This window comes from Diabrotica virgifera, chromosome 7, assembly GCF_917563875.1.
Source record: "Diabrotica virgifera virgifera chromosome 7, PGI_DIABVI_V3a".
NCBI lineage: Eukaryota > Metazoa > Arthropoda > Insecta > Coleoptera > Chrysomelidae > Diabrotica > Diabrotica virgifera.
In genome coordinates, this window is record NC_065449.1 from 3,640,364 (window position 1) to 3,659,879 (window position 19,516).

The 19,516-nt window shown below is 33.3% G+C and overlaps 1 protein-coding gene and 1 long non-coding RNA gene across 2 annotated transcripts; both read right to left on the reverse strand.

Moving 5' to 3' along the window:
* Window positions 1-5,019: 5,019 nt before the first annotated feature.
* On the reverse strand, window positions 5,020-5,257 carry LOC126888175 (uncharacterized). The gene is made up of 2 exons (XR_007699447.1): window positions 5,162-5,257; window positions 5,020-5,086 (listed from the first exon to the last, which is right to left on the reverse strand). It is a non-coding gene; the product is annotated as an uncharacterized LOC126888175 (long non-coding RNA).
* Window positions 5,258-10,636: 5,379 nt separating this feature from the next.
* Window positions 10,637-18,307, reverse strand: LOC126888017 (52 kDa repressor of the inhibitor of the protein kinase-like). The gene is made up of 2 exons (XM_050656014.1): window positions 18,113-18,307; window positions 10,637-11,536 (listed from the first exon to the last, which is right to left on the reverse strand). The coding sequence occupies exons 1-2, from the start codon at window positions 18,305-18,307 to the stop codon at window positions 10,637-10,639; spliced, it is 1,095 nt and encodes a 364-aa protein (XP_050511971.1).
* Window positions 18,308-19,516: the final 1,209 nt, after the last annotated feature.

A 19,516-nucleotide genomic window follows, 5' to 3' on the forward strand; every position in this document is an offset into this window, starting at 1 on the left:
ATACTGATTTGATCGCGTATGTTTCTAACGGTGTAATATAAACTTATTTTTTTAATGTTTTTGACTGTCAATATTAAAGTAGTTTTGCAACAATGCACAATTTTTTTATAACTACATAAATTGTATACAGGGTAAGTCAAAATGTAAATACAAGATTTTCTTCATAATTTTAAATGGAACACCCTGTATTTTGTATTATTATCGAAAAGTTCTATCACTATACTTACATATCTTTTAAATATTCCCTATACCTAAAGTTATTAGTTTTCGAGATATTTTAGTTTTATTGTTGATAACAGCATGTATTACTTAGTTATTAATAACAATACTTTAATTTATTAAAATTTATTAAAAAAACTAAATTAAATAAAAAAAATGTTCAACGTACTTCTTATGTTATAAAAGGTGTTCAAAATGACCTCCCATAACGTCTACACAAGCCTGGAGACGAGTTTCGAAAGACCTACTGATGTTTGTAAACATTTGTTGTGTGACACTTTGAAAGGCGTTTTGAATTCTTATTTTCATATCGTCAACTATTGTTGGAGGTGCCCTATACACTACGTCTTTAATATAACCCCAAAAAAAGAAGTCACCTTCGTTCAATTCTGGTGATCTGGGTGGCCAGTGAACTGGCCCATCTCTTCCTATCCATCTTTCAGGTAATAGTTCATCGAGTTCACCGTTGACAAGTGCGCTTTGGTGAGCAGGGGCTCCGTCGTGAAGGTTCCACATATGTTGGCGAATGCTTAATGGTACATTTTCAAGTAGAATAGGTAAATGATTCACTAGAAAATTTAAATAAACCTCACCATTTACCGATTCCTCAAAGAAAAAAGGAACTATAACGTAATTGCCTATGATTCCACCCCAAACATTTGAGGACCATCTCGTTTGACTATGTGTCTGAGAACAGTACGGATTGGTTGTGGAATAATAATGAAAATTGTGTCTGTTTACACTACCATTTTTGTGGAATGTTGCCTTGTCTCAAAAAAAAGGACAAACTCAAAAAAATCTCTCAGTATAAATATTTGTTTTTGTGACCATTGACAAAATTGTACTCTTCGTTCGAAATCATCCCCAACAAGTTCCTGATGTAATTGTATATGATATGGGTGCATGTTGTTTTTCTTGAGTATGTTTTGGATAGATTCATAACTTATATCTTGCTCTCTTGTAATATTTTGAATACTTGTATGAGGATTTTCTGTAACAGGCAGTAAAACATTTAATTCATTTTCATCCGTAATAATGATTTTTGTTTTTTCCTTTGCTTCATAAATAGAACCAGTACGATTAAACCTCGGAATGGGACGTTTCGGCGTCGCCGTTTAGGCGTGGCCATTTCGGCGTGGCCGTTTGGGCGTAGAGCCGTTTCGGCGTAGGCCGTTTCGGCGTAGGCCGTTTCGGCGTCGGCCATTTCGGCGTCAGAAATTTTATTTTAGTTGACTAAATACCTACATTGAGGTTTATTGGTCAGGCAATTTTTTGGAAAAAAATCTTTTAATATAGTTATTTAAATACATTGGAGTTCATTGGTCACACAATTTTAACATTAATGGTCAAGTAGAAAAATAAACTAAATATATTTCTTTTATAAACATTTTGTTATATTTTATTCTGCAAATACCTATATTGGATTTTTTATTAATGCATATTAATAATAATTGCTGTTCTCTTAATTGTCCCAGAGCTAATTAGATGATAACTGACATTTTTCAACTTTAATTAGACATACATTATATGGTATATAGACGGAGAATTTTAATATTGTTAAAATATCTTTTTTAAGCAAAAATATTTGCAGAATGTATATTTTTAAAAAAAATTAAATTATACAATATTTTCTTGAAAGGAATCTGCTTTTAAAATATTTACCATTAGTTAGTATAATAATAGTTATCCCTATATTTATTGCAGTTTCTTCGAAAATTTAAATACAAAATTCTATAAATCACATAATAATGTTATTAACATTTCCTCGAAAACTAAATTACCTGTTAATTCCAAATGACATTATCATGTATCAATTAGTTGTTGATTTCAAAAATTACATTATAATGTCATTAACGAGAGATGCAAGTTATTTGTTGATTTTAAATATTCGAAAACTAAATTAGTTGTTGATTTCAAAAATTACATTATAATGTCATTAACGAGAGATGCAAGTAATTTGTTGATTTTTAATCTTAAGGGAAATTTTAAGTAGGTACCTACCTATTATTGATTTGATTGGTTGGATTATTGAGGGTACAGCTATATAAACAGAGATCAGTTTAAGAGTTTATGTAGTGTCTTATAATATTTCATAGTAGTATTTATACGATATACAGACGAAGAATTTTTAAGCTATGGAACGAAAAATTTTATCGACCAGAGGAAGAGAGAAATTTACCACTGATGGTTTCATGTATGTTTTTGACGCTGTTAGTAAAAGCGATGAATCCCTAAAATTTTGGAGGTGTGAGAGGAAACAAACGTGCAAAGCAAGAATACATACAAGAGATGGTGAAGTCATCAAGAAAGTAAATGTTCACACTCACGACTCCTCGGCGATGGACGTGGAAGTAGCACAAGTTGTTACAAAAATGAAAAAGCGTGCTACAGAAACAAACGAAGGGACAATAGTGGTAATCAATGAGTGCCTGAGAAATACAAGTCAAGCTTGTCATGGTCGGCTCCCAAACACTGGCGCGATGAGAAAATTCATCAGACGAAAACGTAACGAAGTTCATGCAGCCCCATCAAATCCGACAACTGTTGAAGAGTTAGTAATTCCCGAGTCTTATCGTGTTTACACGTTACAAGATGGTGTAGAAGAAAATTTTTTATTAGCAGATGATGGAGAAGGATTGCAAAGAATTTTGATTTTCGGGAGAGAATCGTGGCTGCAACATCTACAGACCTCAGATGTGTGGTATGGTGACGGTACATTTGCTATAGCACCATCTCTATTTTTACAAGTATACACAGTTATGGCCACAAAATATAATGGAGTCCATCCAATATTTTATGCCATGCTGCCGAATAAAACAAGATCCACATATACCCGTATGTTTGAATTGATCAGACAAATTGTACCAAATTTGCAACCCAGAGCAATCCATTGCGATTTCGAACAGGCGGCATTTAAGGCAATGGAAGATTGTTTTCCAGGCGTCGACATCAATGGATGTTTTTTCCATTTGGCACAAAATATGAAGAAACAAGTGGCTGCTATGGGATATACGAGAGAGTATAATGCTGATCCACAATTCGCTTTAAATTGCAGAATGTTGACAGCATTAGCATTTGTTCCTATCGAACATTTAGATGATGCCTTTGCCGTTCTAGCGGAAGCTCTACCTGCTGAACACCAACCACTTGTAGACTGGTTTGAAGACTACTATATTGGACGTATGAACAGAAGAGGAAATGGCAGAAGACCAAGTTTATTTCCCCAAAGGATGTGGAACCTCTACCAGAGAACTCTGGATGGAGAAGACCGGACAAATAATCACGCTGAGGCCGCCCATAGAAGACTCAAGATGGAATTGGGAGCAGATCATCCAACCATATGGAAATTTATAGATGGCCTGCGTCAGGTGCAGAAAGGTCGAGATGTCTATTTCGAGCAACTTGTGGCAGGTAATCTCCCACCATTGAAATTAAGAAAATACAGAGACGCAGATGATCGCATTTCACGGCTTGTGGGAAATTTTGATGCAAACGGGGATGTTTTAGAATTTTTAAGAGGACTAGCACATAATTATAATATGTAAGTAGGTACTTTATTTTAATTAATATTTCGTGAATAAGTTTTGTAGGTTAAATATAAATGTCTTGTATGTAAGTATAAATGTTTCAGAATTTTTAATTGGACTAGCACATATCTAATTATAACATGTAAATACTTTATTTTAATTAATATTTCGTGAATAAGTTTTGTAGGTTAAATATAAATGTTTTGTATGTAAATATAAATGTTTCAGGATTTTTAATTGGACTAGCACATATCTAATTATAACATGTAAATAATAACTAAAATAAAATATTCATTTTTCCAAAATCTTGTTTATTCATTTATTTATATATAATATCTACAGCTAGAAGCCAATTACAGATATTACATTAACTATGAGCTAAATAACAAGCACACACACATAAGTATAAAATTGACATACCTATACAAATCTACCATTAATATTAAAATTTTGTGATCAATGGACTCCAATGTATCTATTTAAATAACTATATTAAAAGATTTTTTTCAAAATAATGTCTTACTAATAGACTCCAATGTAGGTATTTAGTCAACTAAAATAAAATCTCTGACGCCGAAATGGCCGACGCCGAAACGGCCTACGCCGAAACGGCTCTACGCCCAAACGGCCACGCCGAAATGGCCACGCCGAAACGGCGACGCCGAAATGTCCTAGACCCATTAAACCTGTCTAATAAGTTGGCAAATGCTCTCTTATTTGGTTGTTGATGCTATGGACACCGTTCCTTATAAATTCTTGTGGCAACTAATGAGTTTTTTAAACACTCTCCTAAAATCCGTATCATATCTGTCATTTCTTCACGACTAAAATTCATTGTTAGGTAACAATTATAAAAATATGGCAAATAATTATAATCAATAACAAAAGTAAAAACGTACAGATAATTAAAATCATAGAAAAAAGTGTTGTGTGATTTGGTAGAATGCGATCTTACCCTTCAAAAAATATGTCACGTATTTCAGCACCTGTTTAATTGGAAGGATACTACAAATCTGGCCTCCACATAAGTGGTCTGTAGCTTCTACATGATAGGTGTGAAATTTTAAACGTTCTTGCTGTTGATTGGATAGGAAGAGTGGCATAATCTAGCCTCCATGCTACGTACATCATAGCCTCCATACGGTACTTCCAATATTTAATATTTTATTTATTCAAGTGGACAATAAAGGTAAAACACAAACAACTTTTGTTTCTTACTTATTTATTTAAACAATAATGTGACATTTTACATAGAAATATGAGTAATTTGGAGTAAATAAATGTTTACTTGTCGAATTTTTCCACCGTCTGCACACAACAGCTGAACGGAGCCATTAGACCTAACAACAAAACGTGAAATAAAATGTGTATTTTAAAACTGTTGGATAAACAGTACCTACAATCAGAAAACTTACCTTTAAAAAGGTACTCGATTATGAAATAACAAAAATATCAAAAAACACGACTGAATATCAGCTTTTTATGGTGACACAAACACATCACATAACTGACCATATAAAATAAGTGAACGACAACGAACGAACGAACACGAACACAGATTACAGATTCCCAGATAGCGCAGGATTTGTCAAAAGTCATGTTCCACCAATCACATGGCCGACATCAGAGCCTCTGACTAAATGGAAGGAAAATAAATACGATTACATGTTTTTTATTAGAGTGAGCGGGGCATGATTAAAATCTTACATCTGACAGTTCTTGTGTCAATTACTTCAAAGCCACCTTAAACAAGAACTTGCAGCAATTTATAGTTCCCATTTCTTCGCGGAAAATTAATATCATTTTGTTAGTAAATAGAAAATTGTCGTTATAGGGCTTTTCATCGATTGTCATTTGTTTCGAGCTTCTGTCATGTGCCACATAATATTAATATATCTACGTCATACGTTTTTGGTTTGTATTATTGTATATACCAACAACGTATGTCGTAGATATATTAATATTATGTGACACATGACAGAAGCTCGAAACAAATGACTGTGAATGAAAAGCCCTATTGTATAGAATTTACCATAAAATTGGAGAAAAAATAAAATGCTAATTTTAATTATCATCAAACTCATTGGAGGTTTCTAATATTAAGGGTAATTTATTTACTGTAATAAACGTATCTATGAGTTATCAACAATTACACTAAAATATCTCTAAAACTAATAACTTTAGGTATAGCGAATATTTAAAAGATATGCAAGTATAATGAAAGAACTTTTCGATGGTAATATAAAATACAATTTAAAAATATGAAGGAAATCTTTTATTTGCATTTTGACTTACCCTGCATAAAATTTGTGTAGCGATAAAAAAATTGTACGTTGTTGCAAAACTACTTTAATATTGACAGTCAACAACAGTAAAAAAATAAGTTTATATTATACTGTTAGAATCATACAGGGCGATCAAATCAGTATGATTTTTTGATAAAAGTGCTCATAACTTTGAAACACTCAGTATAACCCTAGACAGGTGTTATATCTTTTTAATCAGAAAAATGTAGAGAAACCAGATTTTGAATCAAATACAGGGTGTTCCATTTAAAAAAACATAACTTTGGTTTGGCACCGTGTTATGGAGGACCCTGTATATTTTTCACTAATTTTAAAATGTGTACATTAAAGGTGTCTATAACTTTTAGTAACAACTTTTTTTCATATATTTTATAATAACAGATATATTGGACTTTGTCACAGAAGTTGATCACCCTGTATTATTATATTTAACAATAAAACACTGAAAACGTTTGTTTTCCATCAATTATTATTATATTTGTTTATAAGCCAATATATTGTTATTTTGCAGGAAGGGTAACCAATTAAAACTTTTTTAACAAGTCTTATCTTAAAGAAAATCTAATTATCGCTATTTTATTTCACAAATTTTCTTCAAAATAAGCTATAAGCTTAAAGCTCTTGAAGTCTTGAAGCTATAAGCAAGAAGGGTAGAAAAAACAACATTTTCAAATATTTTAATAGGAAATGACCTCTTCTGCATCCAAATGTAGTCAATTTTTCACAATTCAGCCCTGGTCTATGATTAAAGTTTAGAATAATGCAGAAACCTGTATTGTTTTATAAAAATGTACTCGTAGTAGCATCACGTAAATACATGAACATTGCTGATTCTACGTTTCAAATAGGACAAAGGATATACGCTCCCATTGAAAATGACACCACCTTTAATAATAAATGGGATAACTCTGATTAATTATAATAAACTTAATTTGTCAATTTAGAAACAGGGACCGGCATTATTATTAACAATACTGAGAAACTGTTCTCGGTAATGCTTGAATGGACTGAGAGAAATTAGCAACGTAAAAGCCATTTTCGTGACACTACTTGATACTCTTTCTTTGTTGCTATTTAAAAACTGCTCTTGATACATTTGGTGATAACAATAAGTAATAAACAAAATACATATGCTAAATATTAAACGTCATTTTTTACTTATAAACAATACATAAACAATGTAAGATCACTATTTGATTTTATATACTCAAATTGAAGACCGGTAAATTATATGGAAAATTAATACAATTTTACTGAAAAAGTATAGAAAATCCTGTAAAATGAGAGTTTATAAAGTTATCTTTGTTAATTTGTTGTATTGTACAACACTGAAAACTTTTATTTTCGATACTTCCACAAAATTATTTTAAGTTAATGTTATTGCATCTGTTTCGGCAGAGTGCATTTCTAAAGAAGTGATGTATTTTGCTGTGTTTTGCTCTTTAAAGTCTCTATTGAATAGGTCGAGGAGTGAGCAGCTCATCATCATCATCAATGGCGCTACAACTCTTCGTGAGTCTTTGCGCGTTTACAATGTTTGCCGGTTTACGTCTTCCATGTTTGTCGGTCCTGTGCCACTAATTCCCATTGTCGCACTCCCATTTTCTCTAGATCTTCTTTGACAGCATCTTTCCACCTTTTTCTAGGCTGCCCTACAGACCTTCTTCCATCTGGCCTTTCCCAGACCACATTGTTTATAAGGCGATTGTCGTTACTGCGTATCACATGCCCTGCCCATCTGAGTCTATTAGCCTTTATATATCTGACTAGATTTTCTTTTCCGAATAGAGACTCTAGCTCGTTATTACCAAAAGAAACCGGTATAACCGAAAACCGGTAAACACCGGTTTTCGGTTATACCGGTTTTTTTTGCTTACGGTTTAACCTAGCGGTTACAACCGGCCAAAAACCCGGTTTTTGGAAAAACCGATTTTTGGTTTTTTTTAATCCAATAGGTTACAAAGTTACATTTACAATACACTTTAGTTTGCGATACTCCATTCGACTCGATATCAATATGATCAAAATTAGTACATACTTCGAAAGAACATGTATTACTTTTAACACGTTTGTATATTTGTAAAATAGGTACATTTTAAGTCATTTAATACTTCCTGTATGAGTGTATCGTTTTTAAAACGTAGCGAAATTCTTGGAGATTGGTATTCGTAATCAGTAAATCGATATTCATAGTCAGAGCATTATTTTTGGTAATCAGAAAAAGTCATTCCCCCACTTTCAATGTCAAGAGTTAAGTGTGAAAAATAGATGGTGTTTGCGTCTAATTCAACCAGATCACTTCTTACGTAAATATTATGATTACAAATACCTTTTCAAGGAAACATTATAATAAAACTTAATAATTGTTTCTGGCTGATGTGAGATTGCACTTTCAGTTTGCTTCTGTATTTCATAAAATAAAATAAAATTTGAATTATGGTTTTGTTTGGAATAATTACTTGAGAATAATAATTATGATTGGGATCCAAAATAATACCTAACCTAATCCTAATTACCGTAAAAACCTAATAACCGGTTTTTACTTTAAAAAGAAAAAAACCAGTTATAACCGGGACAAAAAAAAACAACCGGTAAAACCGGTTATTGCGAAGTAAAAAACCGGTTTTAGGTTTAAACCGGTAGGTTTTTCCCATCCCTAATCTGCGCCTCCATTCTTTTGTCACGCTGTCTCTGCAAGGGCCATATATCATTTGAAGGATTTTACCTTCCCACACCAGCAAGTTAATAACTTCTCTTTTTGTTAGCGTCCATGTTTCGCTTCAATACGCGATTGCTGGTCGAATTATGGTCTTATACAGTATGTCCCTGTAAGTTGTATCCATATGGAAAACTTTTTTATTATTGAATTTACGAAAAAAGTTATTCTTTATAAAAAGCTCTGCATGGTCCAAAACCTAAGATTTAACCATCAAATATCAATTTTTTTGAATATTATACGATGTATGTCAAAAAGTTTGAATTTCACTCAAGAGTAAAGTAACTTTATTTTTCACAATATTGAAAATTGCTATTATGAAAAGTTGTTTGGAATTAAAAACTATTTTCTAGTATGCAATTGCATCCTTTTAATTGAATTTTTTTTTTGAAAAATTATGGAAAACTAACATTATTTTCAGTTATTTCAATTCAGATACCTCTTTTTTTATTAATTTTACGAAAAAAAGTGATTCTTAATAAAAAGTTATGCATAGTCTAAAACCTAAAATACAACCATCTTATGTCAAATTTTATCAATTTTATACGAGGTATGTCAAAAAAATGAATTTCGCTCAAGAGTAAAATACGTTTATTTTTCACAATATCGAAAATTGTTATTATGAAAAGTTATTTAGAATTAAAAACTATGTTTCAGTGTGTAATTACATCCTTCTAATTGAAATATTCTGAACTATAAAGGCACTTTACTTTTGATCTAAATTTCTCTTTTTTGACATACCTCGTATAAAATTGATCAAATTTGACATAAGATGGTTGAATTTTAGGTTCTAGACCATGCAACTTTTTATTAAGAATCACTTTTTTTCGTAAAATTAATAATAAAAGAGTTATCTGAATTGAAATGACTGAAAATAACGTTAGTTTTCCATAATTAAAAAAAATCAATTAGAAGGATGTAATTGCATACTAGAATATAGTTTTTAATTCCAAACAACTTTTAATAATAGAAATTTTAAATATTGTGAAAAATAAAGCTATTTTACTCTTGAGTAAAATTCAAACTTTTTGACATACCTCGTATAATATTCAAAAAATTTGATATTTGATGGTTAAATCTTAGGTTTTGGACCATGCAGAGCTTTTTATGAAGAATAATTTTTTTCGTAAAATTGATAATAAAAAAGTTTTCCATATGGATACAACTTACAGGGACATACTGTATATCTAGATTTTTGCACCTCGTGAAAGAAGTTTTGACTTCATTAGATGTTTCATTGCAAAGAAAGATCTGTTTCCTGCCATTATTCTCGTTTTAACTTCTCGCTCTAATTTGTTGTCATTTGTGATTGTTGCTCCTAGAAATAAAAATTCTTTAATCACTTCAAAGTTGTGATCCTTTATAGTATCTAATGTTTTGCCTTATTCGCCGTCGTTCTTGTTTTGAGACGGCCAAGACGACCATGTATTTTTTTTTGTCTTCATTTAGTGTGAGTGTGTGTGAGCAGCTATTCATCTTAAATTGGGCATTCATAATTATATAACTAATAAAAACAGCTTAAGGCCTTTATTGGTACTATAAAAAATTTAAAACTGTTCATTAAAAGAATGAGCATGATCTAGAAGGTGAACTGCGTACGTAGAAAATGTTTCTATCATTTACAGCCCCTATTTTGGCTTCTACTATACGTTTGTCAAGGGTTCTACCCCGTTTGACCGATGTAAGTTTTTGGACAGTCACCACATGTCAGTTTGTATACACCACAGGCCCGTGCGCAGAATTCGTTTATGGGGGGGGGGGGGTTTGACATATGTGTATCATGTTAGGTTATGAAGTTAATAAAAAATAATAAGAAACTTTTCTTATAAATGATGACATTTTCTTGTGTCTTGGTCTTGACTTGATATTCAGTTATTATACAATAAATTAACACTGCGAGGTGTAGAAAAAAACTTCTCCAAAACTCTTTGCGGATCGACCTCGACATCGCGATGTATATTGAGCGAAGCTAATCCGTTCAGCCGATCTTCAGACATTGTTGACCTGAGGTAAGTCTTGAGGCGACGCAATGTTGAAAAGGAGCGTTCATTCGTTGCTGTCGTTACAGGCAGAACTGCCAAAATGCGAAGCATTTGATGTACATTTGGAAACGCATCTCCATTGCACACATCGAGTGCTTCAAGCGAATTTTTAACGTTCTTTCCGGCGATGCGTTGACGCCAAAGTTTGACTTCGTCTACCCAGATGTCACGGGAATCATCCCGCAAAATTGAAGAGTATGGTTCAAACAGTTGAGCGCAGGATTCTTCATTGAAATTCTTCATTTTGTTGGGGAAGAGGCAAGCAAAGTTTGATAAAATTTTGCGGTGATTCAAAAATCGATCTAGTATATGGGTCAGAAACAAATCAATGTATGGGATGTAAATCGTTATGCGAAAATAATCTTGAACTGAATCAGTTTGTACGTTGGAGCGTTGAGTCTGTTTTGACGCGAGCCTTGGTTTCCGCAGTTCGATGTCGTATTTTGCGCTGATTTCGCTCACGGTTTTTAAAATTCCTCTGAAGTCCTTTTCGGCGTTTTCTCTTCTTTCAAGCAGGACTTGTTTCGCAGCATCAGCCAGTTCGATAGCCTCGCCAAGATCCTGGTTTTCGGACTGAAGTACTCGACTGAGAGACAAAGTCAAAGAATGTACTGAGCTCAAAATATGCATGGAGATCTGGAAATTAAATTCAAAGAATGAAGATACTGCAGATCCGGCCTGAGTTTGAACCGTTGGAAGTTTATCTTGATTACATTCACCCACGTCCTATCAATAAACAAAAGGTATCATCAATACTATAAACTGTAGCACAATAACCTGCAAATCCTTGCTGTGATTGATATTCTACTAAAATCAACAGCATTCGATACTTACATTTTTGTGTTCAATCCGCGGTTTTTTACACAAAAAGCGACGAATGTCCATGGTAAAAAATATGAGGATCGAAAGTCAATCAATGTCAACAAACAGTCAACAAATGTCCGCACAGCTCGAACAGCTGACTAGTCAGTTCGAGTCAGTTGTATCGATACTATGGAGACCTACACAGAGGAGAGGAATCGAGATAGGACGACCTTGAAATTTGTGTACACTATTTTGCCTGTTTGCTTGGTTTGTCACTAGGCGGAGTTGGCGTAGAGATAGATGCTAGTTTTGCATTGGAGTGAATGTGAAAATTTTGAAAATAATTAATTATTCGTAGTTAATATAAAATTACTGGTTTTGGTGGTTAATATTATTTAAATATGAGTGCCAAGAAAGCTTACACTAAAAGAACTTTCTTCGTACCGGGATTTATATCGAGTTATCGTTCCGTTAAAGAATTCAAAAGGGAACTTAACGAAGTTAATAGACTTTTTTTATAATGATTTGTCTTAATGTTATTTATAGGTAGAGGTAAAAAAGGCGAGAAAATTAAAAAAAAAACGTGCACAAGATCGAGAAAGTTGAGAATGTCGAAACAAAAATTGACAACAAAATATTTATTATCAAGTCGGTTTGACTTTCGTAGAATAAGGACTATTGCTAGTGGAAAATTATGTGGAAAAATTCTCGATGGGAGGGGTTAGAACCCCCAAAACCCCCCCTGCGCACGGGCCTGATACACCATTCTGTAACTGTTTTTGAAAAATATTAATGAACTCATTTTTATAAGAAAGAACACATACGAAATAAATTAAATTGAATAAAATAAGTAGTAGTCTAAGTAATGAAGCTTAAAATAGGACAAAACCTCGCAATTTTTACAGAATGGATCGATTTGCTTGAAAATTTGAGAATTAGTAGTGGATAGTCCAAGGATCAAAATCTATATGATGCCGAAAGACGCTTTTACCATGGGGGTGGTTGCCACCCCATCTCGGGAATGGAAATTTGATATTAATTTTGACTGCAAAAGTTGATAAAAACATTCATTCTTAGCAAAAAATGTTCTATACATTTTTTTGATAAAATTAATAGTTTTCGATTTATTCGCTATCGAAAGTGTTAGTTTTATATCGAAAAAATCAATGTTTTTCGATATAGGCTCATTTACGATTCACTCAATTTTTGCTGTAGAAAAAAATTTTTCAAACCAACTTCTTGGAAATTAACATATTTAAACATTTTTTCGTATCTCTGATGCTAATCTTTCTATTCTGGAGAAAATGGCATTTTTTACCAAACTACAAAAATTCGTTATTCGCTTTTAACTCCAGTTTTATAAAAACTAATTATTCTAAGCCAGTCAAACTTTTAGAATCTATTAATAATACATAAACAAACAAGAATAAATAAGGGCAATGACTAAAATCACTGCTAACTGACATTATTATGCTTCCAATTGGATTTCTCCTTTTTTTTTTCAAAAAAATGTATTGATTTTTTAACCGTAACTTTTTTAATTTTTATCTTAGAAAGTTGGTTAAAAAAAATTTTGTAGGTTTTTGCATGATGTTTAAGTCTATTAATTTTTTTTTAAATTCTCAGTCGCAAAACGAGGTGACTTTGAAAGGATTGGCAAAGGTGGTTTTTGCATGTTGTTAAAAGATTTAATTGTCAATAGCTCACTCAATTTTTACCGTAGAAAAATTTTTTGCAATTTCCCAATTTTGCAATTAAATAAGCTACAATTTCATATTTCAATATTTTTTTGTATCTCTGCTTCTAATCTTTCTATTCTGAAGAAAAGGCCATTTTTTCCAAACTACAAAAATTCGTTATTCGTTTTTAACCCCATTTTTTTAAAAACTAATCATTGTAAGCTGGTCAAACTTCTAGAGCGTATTAATAATACATAAATAAAGAAGATCAAATAAGGTCAATGACGAATTTTAATGTGTGATTAGGGTGGTGATTAGGGAGCTGATTCCATCACTTTTTCCCTGAAAAAAAATAGGGACTGACATTCTATTCATTATAAGTCACTTAATTTTTGAGCTAGAGACTTGTATTTTATTTCTAGAGATAGAGATTTTTAAATACTTTAAATTAGTTTAAACAAGTTATCCTCGAAAAATGCATAGTTTTTCCGTCTTTTAACTTTGAAGCTACAATATTTAGCATTTGACGAAGAAGAGCGAACATATAAAAAACTATAGCTCGATTACTATTGGTCTTAAAGAAAACTAAGAAAAACGGTTTTGTTTATTTTTTCAAAAGCTACATTTTTGTTAAGTAAAGTTGTTTTGATAAAACGAAAATTTTGGAATTATTAGCAGACTATTTTAATTAATAATTAAAAACATTGATTTTTTGATATAAAACTAACACTTTCGATAGCGAATAAATCGAAAACTATTAATATTATCAAAAAAATGTATAGAACGTTTTTTGCTTAGAATGAATGTTTTTAGCAACTTTTGTGGTCAAAATATAATAAAAAATTTTCACCCCCGAAATGGGGTGACAACCACCCCCGTGGTAAAAGCGCCTTTCGGCATCATATAGATTTTGATCCTTGGACTATCTACTACTTATTCTCAAATTTTCAAGCAAATCGATCCATTCTGTAAAAATTGCGAGGTGAAAAGCTTCGGTTCCTGGACTATAGGTATACCTCCCTAATTTTAGAGAAAAATCAAATCGTACTGTAATTTATCGCCTTGACTATTGTGACGCTCTTATACCCCGATTGACCGCCGAAGATTCCGGTCTATTTTTTGTAATTCCACGTAAACAAATTTTTTATTACGTGTTTGATTTCTGATGTAAAATTTCTATTCATTATAGACTAGACCATAGTTTTACTAGCCAAAAAACTTTATAAACAAATTATACGCCTTTTTTTAATAAAAAATATCTGTTTATAATTGTTATAACTTTTTTATAAATACTATTTCGATTATAATTAAGGTTTAGTTTTAAAGCTGATAGTTTTTCCTTTAATTTGAGCTCATATAAAGCTATTCTACTCAAAATACTGCCGAGTTACAAGTGAAAAATCGCCTAAATTTCGTAATTTTGTTAATCAGTTCTAATTATTGGATCGAGGTTTACCAAACGTAAATTGAAAAATTGTCAAAAAAAAAATTATAAAAATAATTTATATCATATGGGTTAGTTTATGAATTATAATCATTTAAACTTGCCTGTAACTACATATGGACTGGAGACCATGGCCTTTACAAAGAAAACCTTAGAGCAGCTCAGTACAACTCAAAGAGCGATGGAGAGGGCCATGCTAGGGATTAGTTTGAGAGACAAAATTCGAAATATCGACATTCGTGAAATAACAAAGATTACTGATGTCGCAGAACGTATAGCAAGGCTCAAGTGGCAATGGGTCGGACATGTTGCCCGAGATAATCCCGAAAAATGGACACAGAGACTAACAAACTGGAGACCAAGAGAGAACAGGCGAGGAGTAGGCAGACCGCAGAAGAGGTGGGCAGATGATATCAAACAAGTCGCGGGCAAACAGTGGATGAGAATTGCCAAGAGTAGAAATCGATGGAAGCAAATGGAAGAGGCCTATGTCCAGCAGTGGACGAACACAGGCTGAAGAAGAAGAAGAAGAAGAAGAATCATTTAAACAATTAAATTGTTTATAACAAATTCCCGTCACCTTCGTATAACACCCGTCACCTTATAACAAATTCGAATTCAGCGAATCAAAATATGTACCATAATGTTGTTCTGAAGTTATTTCTTTGTGGCATTTTTATAATTAACTATTTATAATTAACCATTACAAATACCTAGTTAATTTTAATGTACAATAAGAATAGACTCTGAAACACCATAGATCGGCTACAAAAAAGCCCTGGCCATTAGTGACCTGATTCCAGCAAAACGATAGCTTATTGAAACTATTGTTTCAATAACTTTAATATAATGCTAGGGGAGCCCAAGCGGGGATTTTTGGAGTTACTCGAGCGCGTCAGATTATCACATGGGGAGAAACCTTGTACCCTGTGAATGTACCCCTACCATATATTGGCTCTTAATACAGTCGAGTAGTTTAAGGGGGACCGAAAAAAAAATCTATCCTTAGAAAAACTCGAAATCGTCAGATTAAGATAAGGTAAGTCAAGTACATGCAAAGTAGTGTATATTTCAAAAATCTGATGATTTGAGTTGGAAATGGGTATGTCCCAAAGTTTCACAAGAAAAAAGCGAATATTTCGCGAAATGAACGACAGATCGAAAAACTAAAAAATACTTGCTCAATATTTTTCTAAAATCTATCGAATGATACCAAACACGACTCCCAACGGAGAGGACTGGGGGGAAAATTTAAAATTTTAAATACGAATCCCGCGATATTTCGTGAAATGAACATCAGATCGAAAATCTGAAAAATACAGTTATTCAATATTTTTGAAAAATATATCGAATGGCACCAAACACGACACCCCACGCACGTGAGATGGGGGGTTTACTTTAAAATCTTAAATAAGAGCCCCCATTTTTATTGCAGATTTGGATTCCTTACGTAAAAAAAGTAACTTTTATTCGACACATTTTTTAAAATTATGTACAGATGGTGCTATAATCGGAAAAAACGATTGTTGGAAATGGAATATTAGATTAAAAAATGGAAAGTCCCCACTAAAATGGAAAACTTTACTAAACTTTTTTTGGTTTTAGGACCTAATCTTCACAACCCAATAGGTCCCCATAACGCTCGAGTGACTACACATTTAGCATACTTTCTTCCTGTACTATAATGAAATATTCGCGAATATTCTAAATTATTATTTGCGAAACACATCAACGGAATAAATATTAATAATTTGGTCGCATAACCGTCGGTGTCGTATCACAGAGTACGTGACTTGCGTCGCAGAAATCGAGATCAGCCTTGTCCGAGAAAGCTAATTACAGTTCAGTGTCCTATGATAATTTCATTTTTGCCAATAAACTAAACATTTGAGGATGATTTATTTCATGCTTAACCAGTACCCGAATCTATTGTCTCTAAACTGGGGGTATTGACGCGTTACGGTGTAACTTTCTTAAGAAATTCATTTAAAACTATTCGAGCAAATAAGTGTAACCTTTTTGTGAGTAATTAAAGTTCTAGAGCAGGAAATCAAAAAACCGCAAAAACAAAGAACATGCTAGAAATATAGGAAATTGCTGAAATAAACATAGACGTAGATAGGGGATACGAGGAATTATATTATGATGGCCAAAATTTGACCGTGGAATCTCTCTACTATGTACAGCATATAAAATCCTCACGTATATTATAAACCAGCGGCTCCAACCACTAGCAGAAAATATTATTGGAGAGTATCAGACGGGCTTCCGACGGGGAAGATCGACATTGGATCAAATATTTACAGTCAAACAGATCTTGAGCAAATCATGGGAACACGATATTGATGTTCACAACGTGTTTGTAGACTTTAAACAGGCATACAACTTAGTCAAAAGGAACAAACTATAGTATATATTGGCTGAATTGGCAATACCATACAAGCTAATAAGACTCATTAAAGCCACAATGGATGAAACAGGCATGTGTACGAATACAAAACCACCGGACAGATTTTTTCAAAATTTCGCAGGGGCTAAAGCAGGGAGATGGGCTGGCCCCAACATTGTTTAACCTGGCACTGGAGTATGCAGTTAGGCAAATGCAAACTGGACGAGAAAACCTACTGACCAACCGAACGGTTCAACTGGCCGCTTATGCCAATGATATTAATATTATGAGTAGAACATCAACAGGAGCACAGGAAACATACGCAGAGTTAAAAACACAAACAAAAATGCCTGGTCTGGAAATTAACGGTCTTGAAACGGTTGGAAAGTTTACATACCTGGGAGTAGAAATATATGCCGACAGATCAGAAGATGGAGAAATACTGAAGAGAATAACGCAGGTAAACAGAGCTTATTTTGCCCTCTCCCATATATTTCGGTCTAAAAGTGTCCACCGAAATACAAAGGTGAGAATCTATAAAACTTGGGTCCTGAAAGAAACATCCAAAAACAAACTCGACACATTCGAAAGGAAAGTACTGAGAAGAATACTAGGACCTGTAAGTGAAAACGGAATCTTTAGAAGTCGATACAACAACGAGCTTTATCGACTCTATAAGGAAACACCCCTGTCAGACTTCATTAGGATACAAAGATTGCAATGGGCCGGACATGTGATAAGAATGGGAGAGGATAGGCTACCAAAAAAAGCACTGAATGGTAGAATGCAGGGAAAGAGACCGGTTGGAAAGCCAAGAAAGCGCTGGGAAGACACAGTAAACAGCGACGCACAAGCCCTTTTAGGAGTCCGTGTATGGAGAAGACAAGCAATGGTAGAGTCAAAAAATAAAGGAGGCCAAGGCTCAATTTGGGCTATAGTGCCGTAGAAGAAGCAGAAGAAGAAGTTCAAAATTTATATTGACTTACTTTTAGTTCACTATTTACACTTTTTCTGCTTTTTAAAACTGACTTGAGTTTTGTCTCACTAATACACAATGCGTCACACCAAGGTTTATGCACGAATTGAATTGGTCGTAAAGGGTCTCCATTGGCCTTTCCAGCAGAAAAATAAGCGCGCAAATTAAATATTACTTGATTTATATCTAAAGAGGTCTTTGCCATTTTCGCTGTTAATATACAAACTCGTTCCAATCACAATTACTACCATGACAAACTCATTCTTGTTCTTCATATGCCATCATCTCTAAGAAGGTCAGCAACCATCATGGCAATTCGCACTTTCGATATCACTGCTCTAAAGAGATCAACAGAAGTGCAGTCAAATCAAGCTTGACAAGCAGTCAAATCAAATTGTTTAACCAAGAGATGCGTCTTTTTCCAGGACTCCTTCTACACTGTGTTCTTCCTTGTATTATTAACTGCAATAAGTTACAACGCTCGCCCCTCATGACATGTCCCAGATATTGCAGTTTTCTAACTTTAATTGTATTTAAAACCTCTATTTCTTTTCCCATTCTTCTCAACACCTCGACATTCGCGACTCTGTCCACCCAACTTATTATTTTTAGTATCCTTCTGTAGGCCCACAACTCGAAGGCTTCTAATCTGTCCGAAACATCTTTCTTGAATGTCCAAGCCTTCAAGCCATAAAATAATACGGAGAACACGTAGCAACCAGGGGAATACTGGGTCACGTAAGTGCGGGTCGAAGTATTTTAAATTTATAAATTTATTTTGTTAATATTTAAATGAATAATCACTGCCTCTAGTTGTTCATGAGTAAGATGTTGCAATATATTTTGAACATTGGAATTCTTTGGTACTCCTAATTTTGTAAGTTCGATTCTCAAATTAAACTGCTTGAATACTCTTATTGGACACTGTAGAAGAATATGATCTAGATCCTCAATTTTTCCGCATTCACAGTAAGGATGTTCTTTTACTTTTAATCTATATAGATGTGAGCTCGTGCAACAATGTCCTGTTCTCATTCTTAATATATTTGTCAAATGCCTTCTATCTATGTATGGGAAACCAGGGTTTTTCTGGAACTGTTACTTGTATTTCTGAATACCATTTACTGAAGTCACTGAAGGTGGATAGGAGATATTACCTCCGATTTCGTTGAACCTCCATCGATTTGCATGAAAATTGGTGAGTGGTTAGAGGATATCTCAAGGAACAAAGGTGACATGGTGCCAACTTGCGCTTTTACCCTGGGGGTGGATGCCACCCCCCCTCGGGGATGAAAATTATTTTATTAAAAATAAACCCACAATTCGATAGAGGGACAAATTATAAGCAAAATATGTTATATAAAGTTATTAAAATAAATCAAAACTTTTTGAGTTTTTAAAGATCTAAGATTTA

What these genes read in the sequence shown, in the direction of transcription:
- LOC126888017 (XM_050656014.1), bottom strand. Translation starts at nt 18,307, where the DNA reads ATGGCAAAGACCTCTTTAGATATAAATCAAGTAATATTTAATTTGCGC. An exon ending in GTGTAAATAGTGAACTAAAA is followed by an intron (nt 11,537 to 18,112) that starts GTAAGTCAATAT and finishes GTTTATTGATAG; the next exon opens with GACGTGGGTGAATGTAATCA.